We start from the raw sequence: 13,738 nt of genomic DNA, 5'->3' as shown, positions 1-13,738 counted from the left end.
GTTTTTAATACCCTAGCCAATCTTGTGTGACGAAGCGATAGGAAATGAATGAATGAATTCAGCGGGGTCACGCTACGCTATTGCATTCATTGAGCAGTATACGGCATGTGATCAGGAAATTATTTGCTAAAAAGTTGGGGTTTCTTTACATTCTGATCAAACGCAGATAATTTATGTTCTCCACACTGGGCTGTGAACCAACTGCTTTAACAACTACAACTACGACAATAACAACGACGACAACAGCAACAATTCATATTATTTAAACTCGTTAGACGGGTGAGTATATTTATATCAACTAATCTTTGCGGATCAGATTAACTTAAACCCTTTCATTATCAAGTAACAGTAGAAATTGTCCCAAGACTCGGTCACATTTTTTAATTTTGAGTCTAAAGTTGGCCAAAATCTTTCAAACGTTTCATTAATACTAATGGGCAGTCCATTTCAAGCGATGTGGAGGAGTGGGATAGGGTAAGATATTCCTATGACAAACTAACCAATCAGCAGCATCGTCTTTCGGTAGGCAAAGCTTAACTCGAAGCACTTCAACCCCGCAAATAATTAATTCTACGCATTCTTCTTGATGGCTGTGTATTAATGTGGATATGTAATTTATGTTTGTTTATACCTTTTATTAAATGTATCTCTCTATTCGGAAAACGTTATCGAAAACCAAAGTATTAGTTGTACGCTATAAGCCTAACACTATGAAAATTTAATCAGTAAAATACGCGGTCTTCCCTGTATAACTCTTATCACAGTCTACGGTAGTTAGAAACAAAATCAGCACCGCTAAACAGGTAAATTTCTCTGTCATCTTTGTAAATATTATTGACAATAACCACCGTGTTTCAGTTGTTTCTGTCCTACATTTTGACACTTCGCTATACGTTTAATGTTTAATTGTTTAATATCGTACGTGCTTGCATATCCCTATAACTGCATAATATGCAATAGAATACATGCAAACTAAACATTGGTGTTTCACAAGTGTACATATGTGGACATCTATTCAATTATTTGAATTGGTTTAACGCGTGCAATTTAGCGTATAAGGTATGTGGTTTCGGCTGGTAAGTGACAACCGAACTCTTGAAATAAATATGTACGATGGGTAGGTCACGAAACAATCCCTCCTTTGGGAATATTAATGTCACTTGTTACAGGGAAAATCTATGGGGAAGGGTGGGGGCGTAGCAAAAACTCGGAATCTTTTTTCGTCCGTCCGGCGTCCACAATTGCCTGTGAACGCTCTAGAGGCTAAAGTTAATATCCGATTGACTTTAAATTTATATACAGTGTTTAAGATCATGAGACAAAGAATCCTGTTGATTTGCATCAATTTCCGATAATTATTGTCCTAGTTATGGCTCTTGATTACTTTGAAAAATCTTGTGGAGGCTCTAGTGGCTAAAGTTAATATCCGATTGACTTTGAATTTATACACAGTGTTTAAGGTGATGAGACGAAGAATCCTATTGATTGTCAACGATTTCCGATAATTACTAAGAGAGTTCTGGCCCTGGAACACTTTTGAAAATCTTGTGGACGCTCCAGAGGCTGAAATTAATATCCGACTGACTTTATACACAGTTACTGCAAGAGTTAATGCCCTTGATCTCTTTGAAATATCGTATTGACGATAAGGGCTAAAGTTAAACATACATTATGCAAGAGCTAGATCTGCCTATTTCAAGTCTTTCTTTAGGCCTGAAATGTTATCTAAATTATTAATTAGATATAAATAACTTCTCGATGTCATTGCTAGTCTACGATGTTTACTGGATTAGAATACTACTCAACGCTCATTGATGATTAAATCAAAAAATGGATAATCGAGATTATGTTTTTTATCGTACCGACTTTAGTAATGATGATCGAGGCTAGGCCTTAAATTCAATCGCTAAATTCTCGGTTCAGAGTGGATCAATTTGACTGAAATTTTCAGCAAATTCCCTATATATTATCTAGTTTTTAACTATTATAGTGCGAACTGCCAGCTCTTTATCTAATCTCTCATAATGTATCTTTCATATAAATTGTTTATGGTCATGAGACAAGAGAGAGAGAGGGGGGGGGAGGAATGGGGTTTAACGTCCACTCGACACAAACTAGGTCATTTGGCTACTAACATATGGTTTAATTTTATTTCAATAATTCGCTTGCGCGTAGAGGTCTTTAGCAGTGGGAGGAAACCGGAAGACCGGGAGAAAACCCACGGGGTTGGAGTCATGTGACAAGCAATCGAAACAAATTCTAATATTTTCTGATTACTTCATCTGTTATTACTGTAATCAGATTTTCATGTGTTGTAAATGTTCTCATTACTGACAAAAGAAAAAATATGCGACAACACTTGTTGACTGCCCGGATGACCTAGCTGCTGTGGGCGTATGTTTGGTTGCGTGAGTCAAAACCTAAATCTCGGAACTGTTAAAACTCGGAAAAGAAATCCGAAATTTCCGAGTTTTCCGAGATTTCCGAGTTTTCGGTATGGTCGGGAAGCGGGGTTCTTACATTATGGTAAGTTTACATGGCTAATTCATTTACAAGACTTGTTAGATTACATGTATATCATTGAAAAGCGTAGGCCTAAACATGTTCACCGTAACGCTATTATATAGACATTTATTAAGAAAGACTACAGCATACTACAGTAATTGTATAGTCATGTTAGCATAGAAATCCGTGATATTGTGACACCATAGATAACGTTATCAACTGTAAGTTAAATATGAGATGTGTGTAGACTTTTATTATAGTTATAGTTTATTGTAACAGGATATTGTAGTTTCCGGTGTGTAAATAAGAAATAGCAAGGTATATATTGATTTTAATTTTATCTTGACTTGGTAGTATCTTGTCATGGTTCTTGGGTTCTATACCGGTAATGATCCACAAAGTTCCTCAGGAGAATCCTGGCTGATTTTCTGTGTCAGTAGTGCGAGACTAGGAGCTGGCAAGCTAAAGCGTCTAGACTTTCGGATGGCAGCACTTTAACGTCCCCGGTTGGTGCAAAATAGTAAGGCAATGAACCAATTTATTCCATTTCAATGGGGCAGTACTGAGAGAGTTGGGAGGGGGGAGGGTAACGTCAACTCGATACAAAACAGATCATTTGGGGATTAACTTATGGTTCAATTTTATTTCAATACTTCGCTAGCGCATAGGGGTCTTTAGAAGTGGGAGGAAACCCGGGGACCCAGAGAAAAGTCACGGGGTTGGACAGGCGACCCCACTCCTTGTCATGTACAGACGGGATCGAAACCATGTCACTTGACTCATTGACAGACCTTATGATCAAACGCGCACGCCTTAACCATTCAACCACCCAACCCCCGGGCAGTACTGCACTGTAAATTTAAAAACCGGTGGTGTATAGCACATACACTTGAAAACATGTAAATAAAGAAAACTCTAGTACAATATCAAGGAAATTTTATCTAACAGGAAAATGAAACTTCATTTGTTATTTATATCGTATTTAACATAACAGCTATGACATATCAGTCGACAATAAGGATATAAATTATCGTGTATTAATCTAGATTCTTAAAATAAATAGCCGTTCAAATATAGCCTAGGGGGGAGTGATATTAAGTATTATTATCGAAGTTTTCAAGGTTTAATCCATGTTAAAATGTACTATCAAAGGGAGATAAACTCCCGCCTTGGATTTAAAGCGAATAAAAACATATCCATCAAATGAGTTCGCCTATTTCTGTAGGGTGCTGAATGTTGCGGAATATTCAATTCATCACGTCTTTGTATAAATATGGAACGAAATTGAACAATTTTTAAACTAATCGGACTTATCGTAGCTTACAAGAGATTCAAGTATTTTTAGTCAATCACATGGTATTTCTCTACGTATTAATGTGCTGCATCATCTGATATGCATTTACAACGGGGTCTTGTTTAGTGACGGCACATTATAGTAGTCCTTTAAGAATATGAGTTGTGCCAGTCCTTCTGGAAACCCCCCCCCCCACCTTCCTTCCACTCCCTACTCTCCTCGTGCCACACACATGGACACGCTCCCGAGTATGCCTAAATAGGTCGTTAAAAAGGCCAGGAAGACAAATGATTCAACTGCGGTAAAGCATAATAATCAAAATGATCAGCAATAAATCTTCGCTTGACCGCCAACAACTCTGGGAGGGATAACATCGGGGCGAGTTAATTAGCCCTTAATATTAATTTCTTTTGTAATTCAAATCCTTTAAATAATTTTGTAAATTGTTGAGATAAAGAAAAGGTTATTGAAGTATATATGGATATTTCCTGTTTACATAAACTGGTCAGTGCCGGACTGGGCCCACCTGTCCATCTGTCCGTGACGGGTGGGCCTAAGCTCATTAAAAAAGTGGGCCTAAGCCTATAAAGAAAAAAGAAAAAAAGAAAAGAGAAAAAAGGAGAGGGGGAGGAAAGAAAAGAAAGAAGGAAGGAAAGGACAGGAGAAAGATAAGATAGGAAAAAAATGACTGACAAACAACAACAAAAAAAGAAATGTACTACAATGAAAGAACTTTATGAGTTTGCCCTCATTATACCGAGAACCGTGTAATTCATCTTTTAAACTCTACTTAGTTCTTCATAAGTCATTATCGCCGAAATAATCGCCAAAAACTTTCCAGTTTTGAGTTTTTTGCGAAAAATTAATCACTTCCGGGTTTGGATTTTACTTTCAGTTTCACTTTCGATTTCTGCCTGGAGACCAGGCAAAATAGTGTCATGGTAGACCTTTTATATTATAATTTGCTTTATTTTCATCGCGGAGAATAAAAGGTTTTTGTTTTTGACACTGAAGAGAATTCTCAAATTCATCTAATGATAGTGCTCTTAGGTCATTCTGTTATCTAATTGTATCAGGAAACCAAAAATTTGCCTTCTTCTGCTTTGGTCTGAAATGCTTGGAAAATGGGTTTGCCGTTGCCAATTTTCAAAATTTTCATGGGGGGAGAACCCGCCCCCAACCCCCCAACCCCCCAACCCCCAAACCCCCCATGGACGCTCGCGCGCCTTCGGCGCTTACTTGTGTGGGCGTTGGTCAATGACCTGACAGGTGGGCCTTTGGCCCACCACTCCGGCACTGTGGTACAAAGAAGTGTAAATTGTGCCAATTCTATCCGGACCAGTTTGCATTACTACGTCCAGTATAAACAACCTACGTGTTATCGACGTCAAATGATGTGACGCCACACGTAGAACTATACCGGGTATGGCCTTAAAGGCCTGCCATCTTGTACGGTATTATAATAAGGCTTCTGAATTACCGCTTTGAAACAGTTTGTATAGAAATAAGTCAGGATGTTGTACACGGAAGTGGGTTTATCTTATTTATTGATAACCTGTACAGTCATTTATTTTGTAGGCGTATATGTCATGCACTGATTTGAAAATATTCATATCCGATGGAAAAAAGCGGTTTAATGTAAATTATCGACCGAAAAATAAAATGAAAAAGAGTATAACGTCCTACTGTTCTGCACCAACTGGGATAATGAAGATGGGCATATTCTTGTATCGAATTGCAACTGCCAAGGGATCTTTTACGTTAACACCAATGTGTACACGGGACCTTGGTTTTCCATATTGTCCAAACGACTATACCTTTTCGCTTGTCAGGGCCCTCTGTTCTGCACCACGGACAAGGTAGAACCATGCCAGAAAATCCCAATGTACTTTCTAAGTGAACACTAGGTTATCGAGTCAACGTCTAACGTACTGAACCACCGGTGATCCTCCATCAAACAAGCAACCTTGATAACTATCGTATATTTAACAATATTTCTATTTCAGTAGGCGTTTTTACCAGCAATTGATTTTTAGATTCAGTTGGAAGTTTTACGTTCACCAAAACAGGATGAAGTTTATGGTTGTTTTGTTGTGTATGACAACCATTCCAGTAAATTCTTTACAAGATATCGGTAAGAATTAGATGCAGCTTTTTATATGTTAACTTTTATAAAAATGTTAATGATTTTGATAGCTTGGAATGGGAAGTTGTGTTGTTCAAAATGATAAAAACACGTAAGTAAGGTCCAGAATCTGGTAACGCGTATCATCTGTGGACTATAAACAAGTTATGTTTAGTTCATCGGTTCTACAGACTAATGGCTGCTATTCTTTTGGATGCATTTTTCCGAATTATAAAGTTATGTCCTATAATTTCAAACATATCATTTTTTTTTTAGGATGGATATGGCACGTGACTGATTTCCATTACGACTTTTCATATTGGACAGAGCAGTTATCGTGTAATAATGAAGTGACGTCACCTGGTATCTATGGAGATTATTGGTGTGATTCACCATGGTTACTGATAAAAGATAGTATTAAGTCGATGAAAGAGATCAGAGCGGACGTCGACTTCCTTATATGGACTGGGTAACATTTTTAAAGGGCGTAGAACTCTAACTCTGTATTATCCACTGTCTTTTTACATTACAAGCACATTGGTCCATTTCAGTCAATATTGATGATGATGTTGTTATCCTACTGTGAAAATATGGACTGCTGGCGGTATCGAACATTCACGATTCATTGAACAATTTCAAAATCAGTCGGCGACGTCTTCTACGCCGTCAGGGCGTGAACTGTCAAATCATACTCTCGATGTGGACTGAACTAACCAGTCGCGAGCGACTACCAATCAATTAGGACTGATCTCATATTTCAATCAACAAAGCTCATTAAAAACTCCAATAAAAATTACATTATCGTCCATTTTAATAATAGATCCTTTAATTGTCCAAACTCTTTAATGCCTATTTTGCACTAACATATTTACATTACCCTTCTTATGATAGTCCTACTGGTAGTTAATTAGTTTATCGTAGTCGCACGCGAGGCAGTATACGATTACCCTTATTAGAGTAATAGAGTACACTTCATGGTATTGACAAAAAGCATTAGAAACACATGACCCATAATGCAGAGTAGTCAAAATATTCTGTGGAAAAAACAAAACAAAGTATCTCAGGGGCGGATCCAGGAATTCTTGCAGGTGGGGGGCGGGTGGGGATTGTGCGTTTGCCAGGTTTCTGAGACAATGTATCTTTTTGAAGGGGTGGGGAATCTCCCCCGGCCATGGGATTCTTTTTCGAGAAATACACGGTCTTACGGTCTCTATCGTCATTTTGGCGTATATCTATACAGAGGTTACTTTGACAGAAACTGCGATTTTATTTAAAAACATACTAAATAAACGTACCTACTACCATTACATTTTAGTTTTACTGATATGCAATAAAATCAGTCCTGCACTATTTCGACAGGAAACTTTAAGGAAGCATCTAGTGCTATATTCATAACAAGTTAACCGACATTTATCACATTTTGGTAAAGTAAATCTTTTCTTTTAAAATATTATTTTAATGATTATATGTACCAAAATGAGACGAAAAGTCTAATAACAATAATATTCATACATTTTTGTACACCTTTTCATCTGATTTTTCCTATAACAATTTATTTCAGGGACAACATTGGCCATATACACGACGAACATTTATCCATTGACCAAAACATGGAAACCTTTAGAAATATTACAAATGAACTGAAAATAAATTTTCCCAACATACCAACGTATGCGACGTTAGGAAACCATGATTATTACCCAAGCGACCAATTTTCTCCTAATACAAGCGATATTTATCAACGCATTGGAGATATGTGGAAAGACTGGATAAACGACACACAACAGGTGGAGCAGTTTAAAAAAGGTAACTCGACGTACTACTATACTAACTAGTCTTATATATTTTTTATAGATGTTGGATCAGACTGCCCCTTTAGGAATGAATGAATGAAATGGTGTTTAACGTCCTAGTGTCTGGACGAACTAAGCTATAATGAAGATGACAATACGACACTTGAACTCTTTATCCAATTTTAATTTACAGGGGGTCTTTTACGTGCCCACCAACGAGTACACGAGTGGGCTGGTGTCTTGCGGACTAAACAATCACTGGACCTCTTCACTGAACCACAATTTCACCACCTCCACCCCTTTAAGCTCGATGATACTAAATTATGTTATTTTATTATTTAGAAAGACAAAAATAATCTAGGTAAAATATATGAAACACAGAATTATCGGTTCCAAAGAAATGATTAAATGACAAAATAATTAGTCTTACGACGTAGTGAAAGGAAGATAAGTCAGTAATCAATTGAAATATAGAACTGTAATGAAATGTAATTGGGTTAGACGTCTTGCTGTTCCTGGGAGGGGGCGAATGATTAGAGCGTGTGCGTTGTATCATAAGGTCTGCCATTAAATGAACTGGCGTGGATTCCATTCTCCCTTTTGTACGTGACAAGGAGTAGAGTCCCCTGCCCAAACTCGTGGCTTTTCACCGTATCCTCCGGTTTCCTCCCACTGCTAAAGACCCCAACGCGCAAGCAGATTATTGAAATAAAATTCCCTTTATTGTTCGGCTGTTCGGCTACTGATGACGTGAAACTGATACATGTGACATTATATTCAGATTATATAAAATTACGTAGGAGACTTTCAAATTCCATAAGTATTTTAATCTGGAGTTTGTATTAAATATAAGCCGTCATTTCTTTTTAGGCGGTTTTTATTCTGTTAAAAATAAATATGGTCTGAGGATTTTGGGGCTCAATACCAACCTTTACTATACATCGAACAAAGTGACCACTGACTTGACCGATCCGGCTGATCAGTTTGCATGGTTGGACCAACAACTTACTGCGGCTAAGACCAACAACGAAAAGGTACTTTATTTTATATATCTGAGAGAGAGAGAGAGGGGGAGAGAGAGAGAAAAAAAAAAAGAGAGAGAGAGGGGGGTGGGTAACGTCCACTCGCTCGACACAAACTAGGTTTTTTCGGGACTAACACCACTATAGTTCAATAATTCGCTTGCTCGTAGGGATCTTTAGCAGTGGGAGGAAACTGGGGGACGAGGTTGGACTCACGACCCTACTCCTTGTCACGTAAAAGCGGCGAATCGAAACCACACCACTTGATCCAATGCCAGACCTTATAATATAACGCACATACGCTAACCCATTCGGCGACCCACCCCCCTTGAACCATAAGACAGTGGTATATATGTTATTGTATTACCCTTTCCGTGTATATAGATTCCCTTCTTTTGACGTTAATATTTGTGAACGTCTCTCTGACGGGGTACAACTTTCTTTAGGCTGGACGCTTTTTACTGCCGATAAAGCGATATGTGGCAACGTCTTGTCTAAAAGCATATAATCGGCGCACCATTGCACCTGTATCCTTCTTATTCAACATCATGAATATGCGTCAATAATTGGCACAAAATTGAAACTTCCATTTTTGATTCTATACGAAAGTGTCAACAAACTGGGGAGTAGGACTATTGGTCTAAAGTAGTAGAAACCCTATAAATGGAGAGAATTACATTAATGGTGGCCCATTACCTGCATCAGCACTGTATGTCCCTTTTGTGAAAGCTGAGTCACATCAGCGACCTTATGGTTCTGATTTATTCCGGGGTAATTTGTCCTACGAACCGCTGGGTTGGAAAAGCTGGAGATATTAGCAATACAAATCACTTATACTGAAGACGCCTTATTTTATAGGAACATCAATTCTTGAATATAATCTTTTAAATCAGACGCAATTGCATTTTATTTTACAGGTTATAATAACAGCACATATACCACCAGGTATTCACACACCAAGCAATGTGTTGTGGTTTTATCCTAATTTTAACGACAGATTCCTCAGTATCATCAAAACTCATGTTAATGATGACACTATTAAAGTCGCCTATTATGGCCACAACCACGCTGATGGATTTAAAATATTTTATAAATCAGATGGTAAGCCTAATGTATTATATCTTTTTATTGAAATAGTTATACCTAAAATGTCATTAACTATCTAATTAATGGTGTTCAGTTGGCATACCCTAACCCTAACCCAAGCTTTTGTTTGAACCCACTCGATATACAAACAGTACATCGCAGTCTAGAACAACCATTGGCCGCCCATCACATTAACTGCCACCGCGAGCAAAGAAAACGCAATATCAAAATCTACTTTAAAGATACACGCCAGTTTTTGTTCAAATCTTTATTTCACTCAAAAAATAAATTTATAGGCATAATCAAATTCCAAAATCTCGGATTTCTTCGTATTCATATCTCCAGATCGATTATGAAGATGGGTGTGTATGTGCTAGTTTTTGAGACACTTCGAATTAAAATCATATTAAAATGACTTTTGTTAAATTTAGTGTGCTTAAAGGGACAGATTTAATGGTCAGTCTCACCCTATAAACATAATGTTCGTACTCGACACCAGCCAATGTTACCAACTCCTATAATATTTCGACAATAAATCTCTTTACAGGTACCCCAGCATTTCCTGTATTTAATGGACCTTCAGTAACTCCATGGCGATATAAAATACCTGCAGCCACTGGTTCACCCCATAACCCTGGAATTCGTCTTATTAGCTATGATAGAACAACTGGACAACCCATCAACATATTAACTTATTACATCAATTTACCTGAGAGCAATGCCAACAACAAAACAGACTGGAAGTTAGAGTATAACTTTACTGATGCGTATGGTATTGATGACGTCACAGCGCCCTCTTTACATAAATTAACGGAGCGAATGGTAAAAGACAGATCATTGGTAGATATGTACTATAAATATAAAGATGTTTCTGTTACCAATCCACCAACCTGTAATGATAATTGTAGAAATTCCATTCTTTGTGGCTTTTCCCAAAACAAGAAGGATGAATTCAATTCTTGCAAGGATTCATACACCAGAAGTGCAAACACGGTTCTCAAACCTGCATCAGTAATCGTAACCGCATGCATGTGTTTAACGTATTTGTTGCATATGATATAGTCTGCTACTTTCAAAACATGGCTTTACGTGTATTTTAATGCTTAAAAGTCCTGATGCGCCTTTCTAAGTAATAGGAATCAATTGCAAACTACATTATTATGAAAGGTGAATCTCTAATATGAATATAAGTTCGAAAATGGCTCAATTTCGTTCACCATTTACAAAGATATGTGGAATTGAAATTTCACCGATTTATGCTGCTCAAGCATAACAAGAAGCCAGAGAAATCTATTTTGATTGTGTTTTCTTAATTAAATGTTAAATAATCAATCTGAGTACGTATTTAGCGTGTATTAACTCGTATAAGAAATTTTATATATTAGCGAAAATGCAAATGGCACGTCGGGACATTAATGAAACGTTAGCAGTGCGTATAAAATGGATCTATGTTTAATCTCTTATTTCTAAACATTGTTTGCGTGTTTAGAAATTCGCATTTTTGCCTACTATTGTTTTTATCGCTTTTGACATTTTTTTTATCCATATATGTTTATTATGCTTCTCATTATCTCATTTTTTCATTATTCATTATTATTGATGCGAAAATTTTAAATTGTATCCAAACAGAAAATGGACATCTTAGATTTTCTACGAATCGTACATCTTAAATCAGTGGAGAAATTTGAGAATGTGAAAACACCACTAGTTGAATCTTGTAAATTCCGGAGAAAAGCATTTGTCATCAAATTTCGATTCTTAAATTATAGGGGGTCGTGGTGGGGTGGGGGGGGGCTGTCTTGTGCTTCAAAGCTTAAATATCCTTAAGGGGGTAGGTAATGCCAGCACAGAGTGCACATTTTAAGTAGGAACTAAGGCCGGATATTCGTGAATGTAAAATGCAAGCAAAGCAGGACAGTTAGCTTTTGTAATAAATGTACGTTAATCTGTACCAATAGACCGATATTAACATTTCAATTCTTTAATTACTGGATGGTAATGATTTCATTGTGACTATTTCCATCATAATATTATTAATGACGATTGTTTTATGTATATTTGTATTGAAAAGATAAGTATTATATAGTTTGAATCTAAGGTATAATATAGATTTGTACATGTACTAACATTTTATGGTTAGATATACCAAATTGTCACGCAATATAACAATATCTACATACTTCTTGTCGAAGGTTTTTAAACAAAACGAGAATAGTTTACGAGATATGTTCATGAATCATCGATATACCATCCCTTAATAAACGGTATATCTGGAAATTCTGAAGCAGTTTTATGACTCCATACATTTATGAATATTATTAAAAACACGATGCCTCAAAGAATTGACTTTACCGGCGGAGGATTGAGAGGGGCCATGCTTCCATATATTGTAATCACAACATATGCCTTGATGCTTTATTTTTAAGAAATAAATGATAAAAAAAGTAAAAAATAAAAACCAAACACAGGCTCTCATTTATTACCTGTTCTTGTCAACCATTAATTATTCTAAAGTATGGAATTATTTCTCCTCTATAATTGGCGTCCATAACGCAAGACCATGAGGCTCACTAAAAGGGCAAATAAGGATATGTTCACACGTTTTCAACTTCTTCTCCTAAACTAATTGTTGTGTGTTATTCGTATTTGTTCACAAAGCTGGGGCGGGGTACCTTAATGGGATAAATTTTGGCTTATTTTAAAACTTTTTTGACTGTTTTCCCAAAATCCCTCAATGGACTTCAACCCGATTTGTTGTGCTAATTTAGATTCAAATGGTCGCTTGCACTGAACCCAAAGGTGGGAGAGAAAATTTAAAGGGACAATTTAGACAGTCTCGTCAGTTTCTTTGCTGATGGGTAAGCGTATTTGTTCCATTGTAGTTGATCAGCCCCATAGAGGTGAGGCGGGGCACCTAAGAGGAGTAAATGTAGACCAAAATTATCTCAATCAAATTTAGTACATATGTTGTTTGACTTGTGCATATACAGATTTATTTACATATAGATGATCTGTCCCTAAGTGGCAAGGAAAGGGCATATCTAGAAATTAACGACTTCAATAGTAACCAATGGATTCCGATCTATTGGTAGATGATGGTCATTATGCAGAGCTGTTCAAATAAATTTTCTTGTGGCGACATGGTGATGGTTTCTGGGCTCCTTTTATTATCACTTCTTAAGTAATAGTGTCGATGTTTAGGTACCCATGCAAATGTGTATATAAAAGAACTGCTAGCCGTTATCTTAGGCCATGAAAAAAAAATACATGTGTTTAGGTTACTTGGACACAAAAACATAGAATCGGCCCCCCGGAAAATCTTTTTATTTCTAAAAATATATTTAATATTAATTTTATTGTCGTAGGATTAGTATTATCAATTTCTTTGCATTTCTAGATTAAGGTTCTTGAAAATAATACCGAAATTTCAGTGTTGGGATTCGTCTAATGAAAATCACGCCAAGACCAAGTATAGAGTCGACGATTTGAATTCATACCGAGTAACCATAAACACGGGTATTTCATAATATAAACAGTTTTCTCTTTTTAACATATTGAAAACCTAACCCATACAACCATTTACTGGACTCTTACTAAGGTTCTTATTAATTTATGCAAAATACTTTGTGAAAATGTAAACAAGGCAATCTCTATTTAAGACAAGTATATAACCATCCTACCTATGGTATATGAAACACCAGTCTGGCACAGTGTTATTACCAATGTATTGGACGTTAAAATTGTAAACAACAACAACACACACTACTTCGGAACAAGCCTTATTTATTGGTTGATCACTAAAAATCCATTTCTTATGATATGCAAGTACCACAACTTTAAAGTAGTAGAAAACACAACCCAATTTATATGGAAAATAATCACTAGTTTATACACATATAGCACGACGTTTCGA

At 36.6% G+C, this 13,738-nt stretch overlaps 1 protein-coding gene across 5 annotated transcripts; it reads left to right on the top strand.

Moving 5' to 3' along the window:
- Nucleotides 1–18: 18 nt before the first annotated feature.
- On the top strand, nucleotides 19–12,307 carry LOC126816381 (acid sphingomyelinase-like phosphodiesterase 3b). 5 transcript variants are annotated; one of them, XM_050542841.2, is made up of 7 exons: nucleotides 19–279; nucleotides 5,809–5,933; nucleotides 6,201–6,393; nucleotides 7,486–7,730; nucleotides 8,588–8,751; nucleotides 9,657–9,840; nucleotides 10,373–12,307. In XM_050542841.2, the coding sequence occupies exons 2-7, from the start codon at nucleotides 5,870–5,872 to the stop codon at nucleotides 10,885–10,887; spliced, it is 1,365 nt and encodes a 454-aa protein (XP_050398798.1). In that variant the 5' UTR covers nucleotides 19–279; nucleotides 5,809–5,869; the 3' UTR covers nucleotides 10,888–12,307. The 5 variants fall into 5 exon arrangements, with proteins under 5 accessions (XP_050398798.1, XP_050398797.1, XP_050398799.1 ...); XM_050542840.2 differs by having other exon boundaries at nucleotides 20–279; nucleotides 5,806–5,933; XM_050542842.2 differs by lacking the exon at nucleotides 19–279 and adding an exon at nucleotides 582–803 and having other exon boundaries at nucleotides 5,806–5,933.
- The last annotated feature ends 1,431 nt before the right edge of the window (nucleotides 12,308–13,738 follow it).

The sequence above is a fragment of the Patella vulgata genome, chromosome 3 (genome assembly GCF_932274485.2).
Source record: "Patella vulgata chromosome 3, xgPatVulg1.2, whole genome shotgun sequence".
Lineage (NCBI taxonomy): Eukaryota > Metazoa > Mollusca > Gastropoda > Patellidae > Patella > Patella vulgata.
The sequence above is the reverse complement of the archived record's forward strand: the minus strand, read 5'-3'. Positions and strand labels throughout refer to the sequence as shown.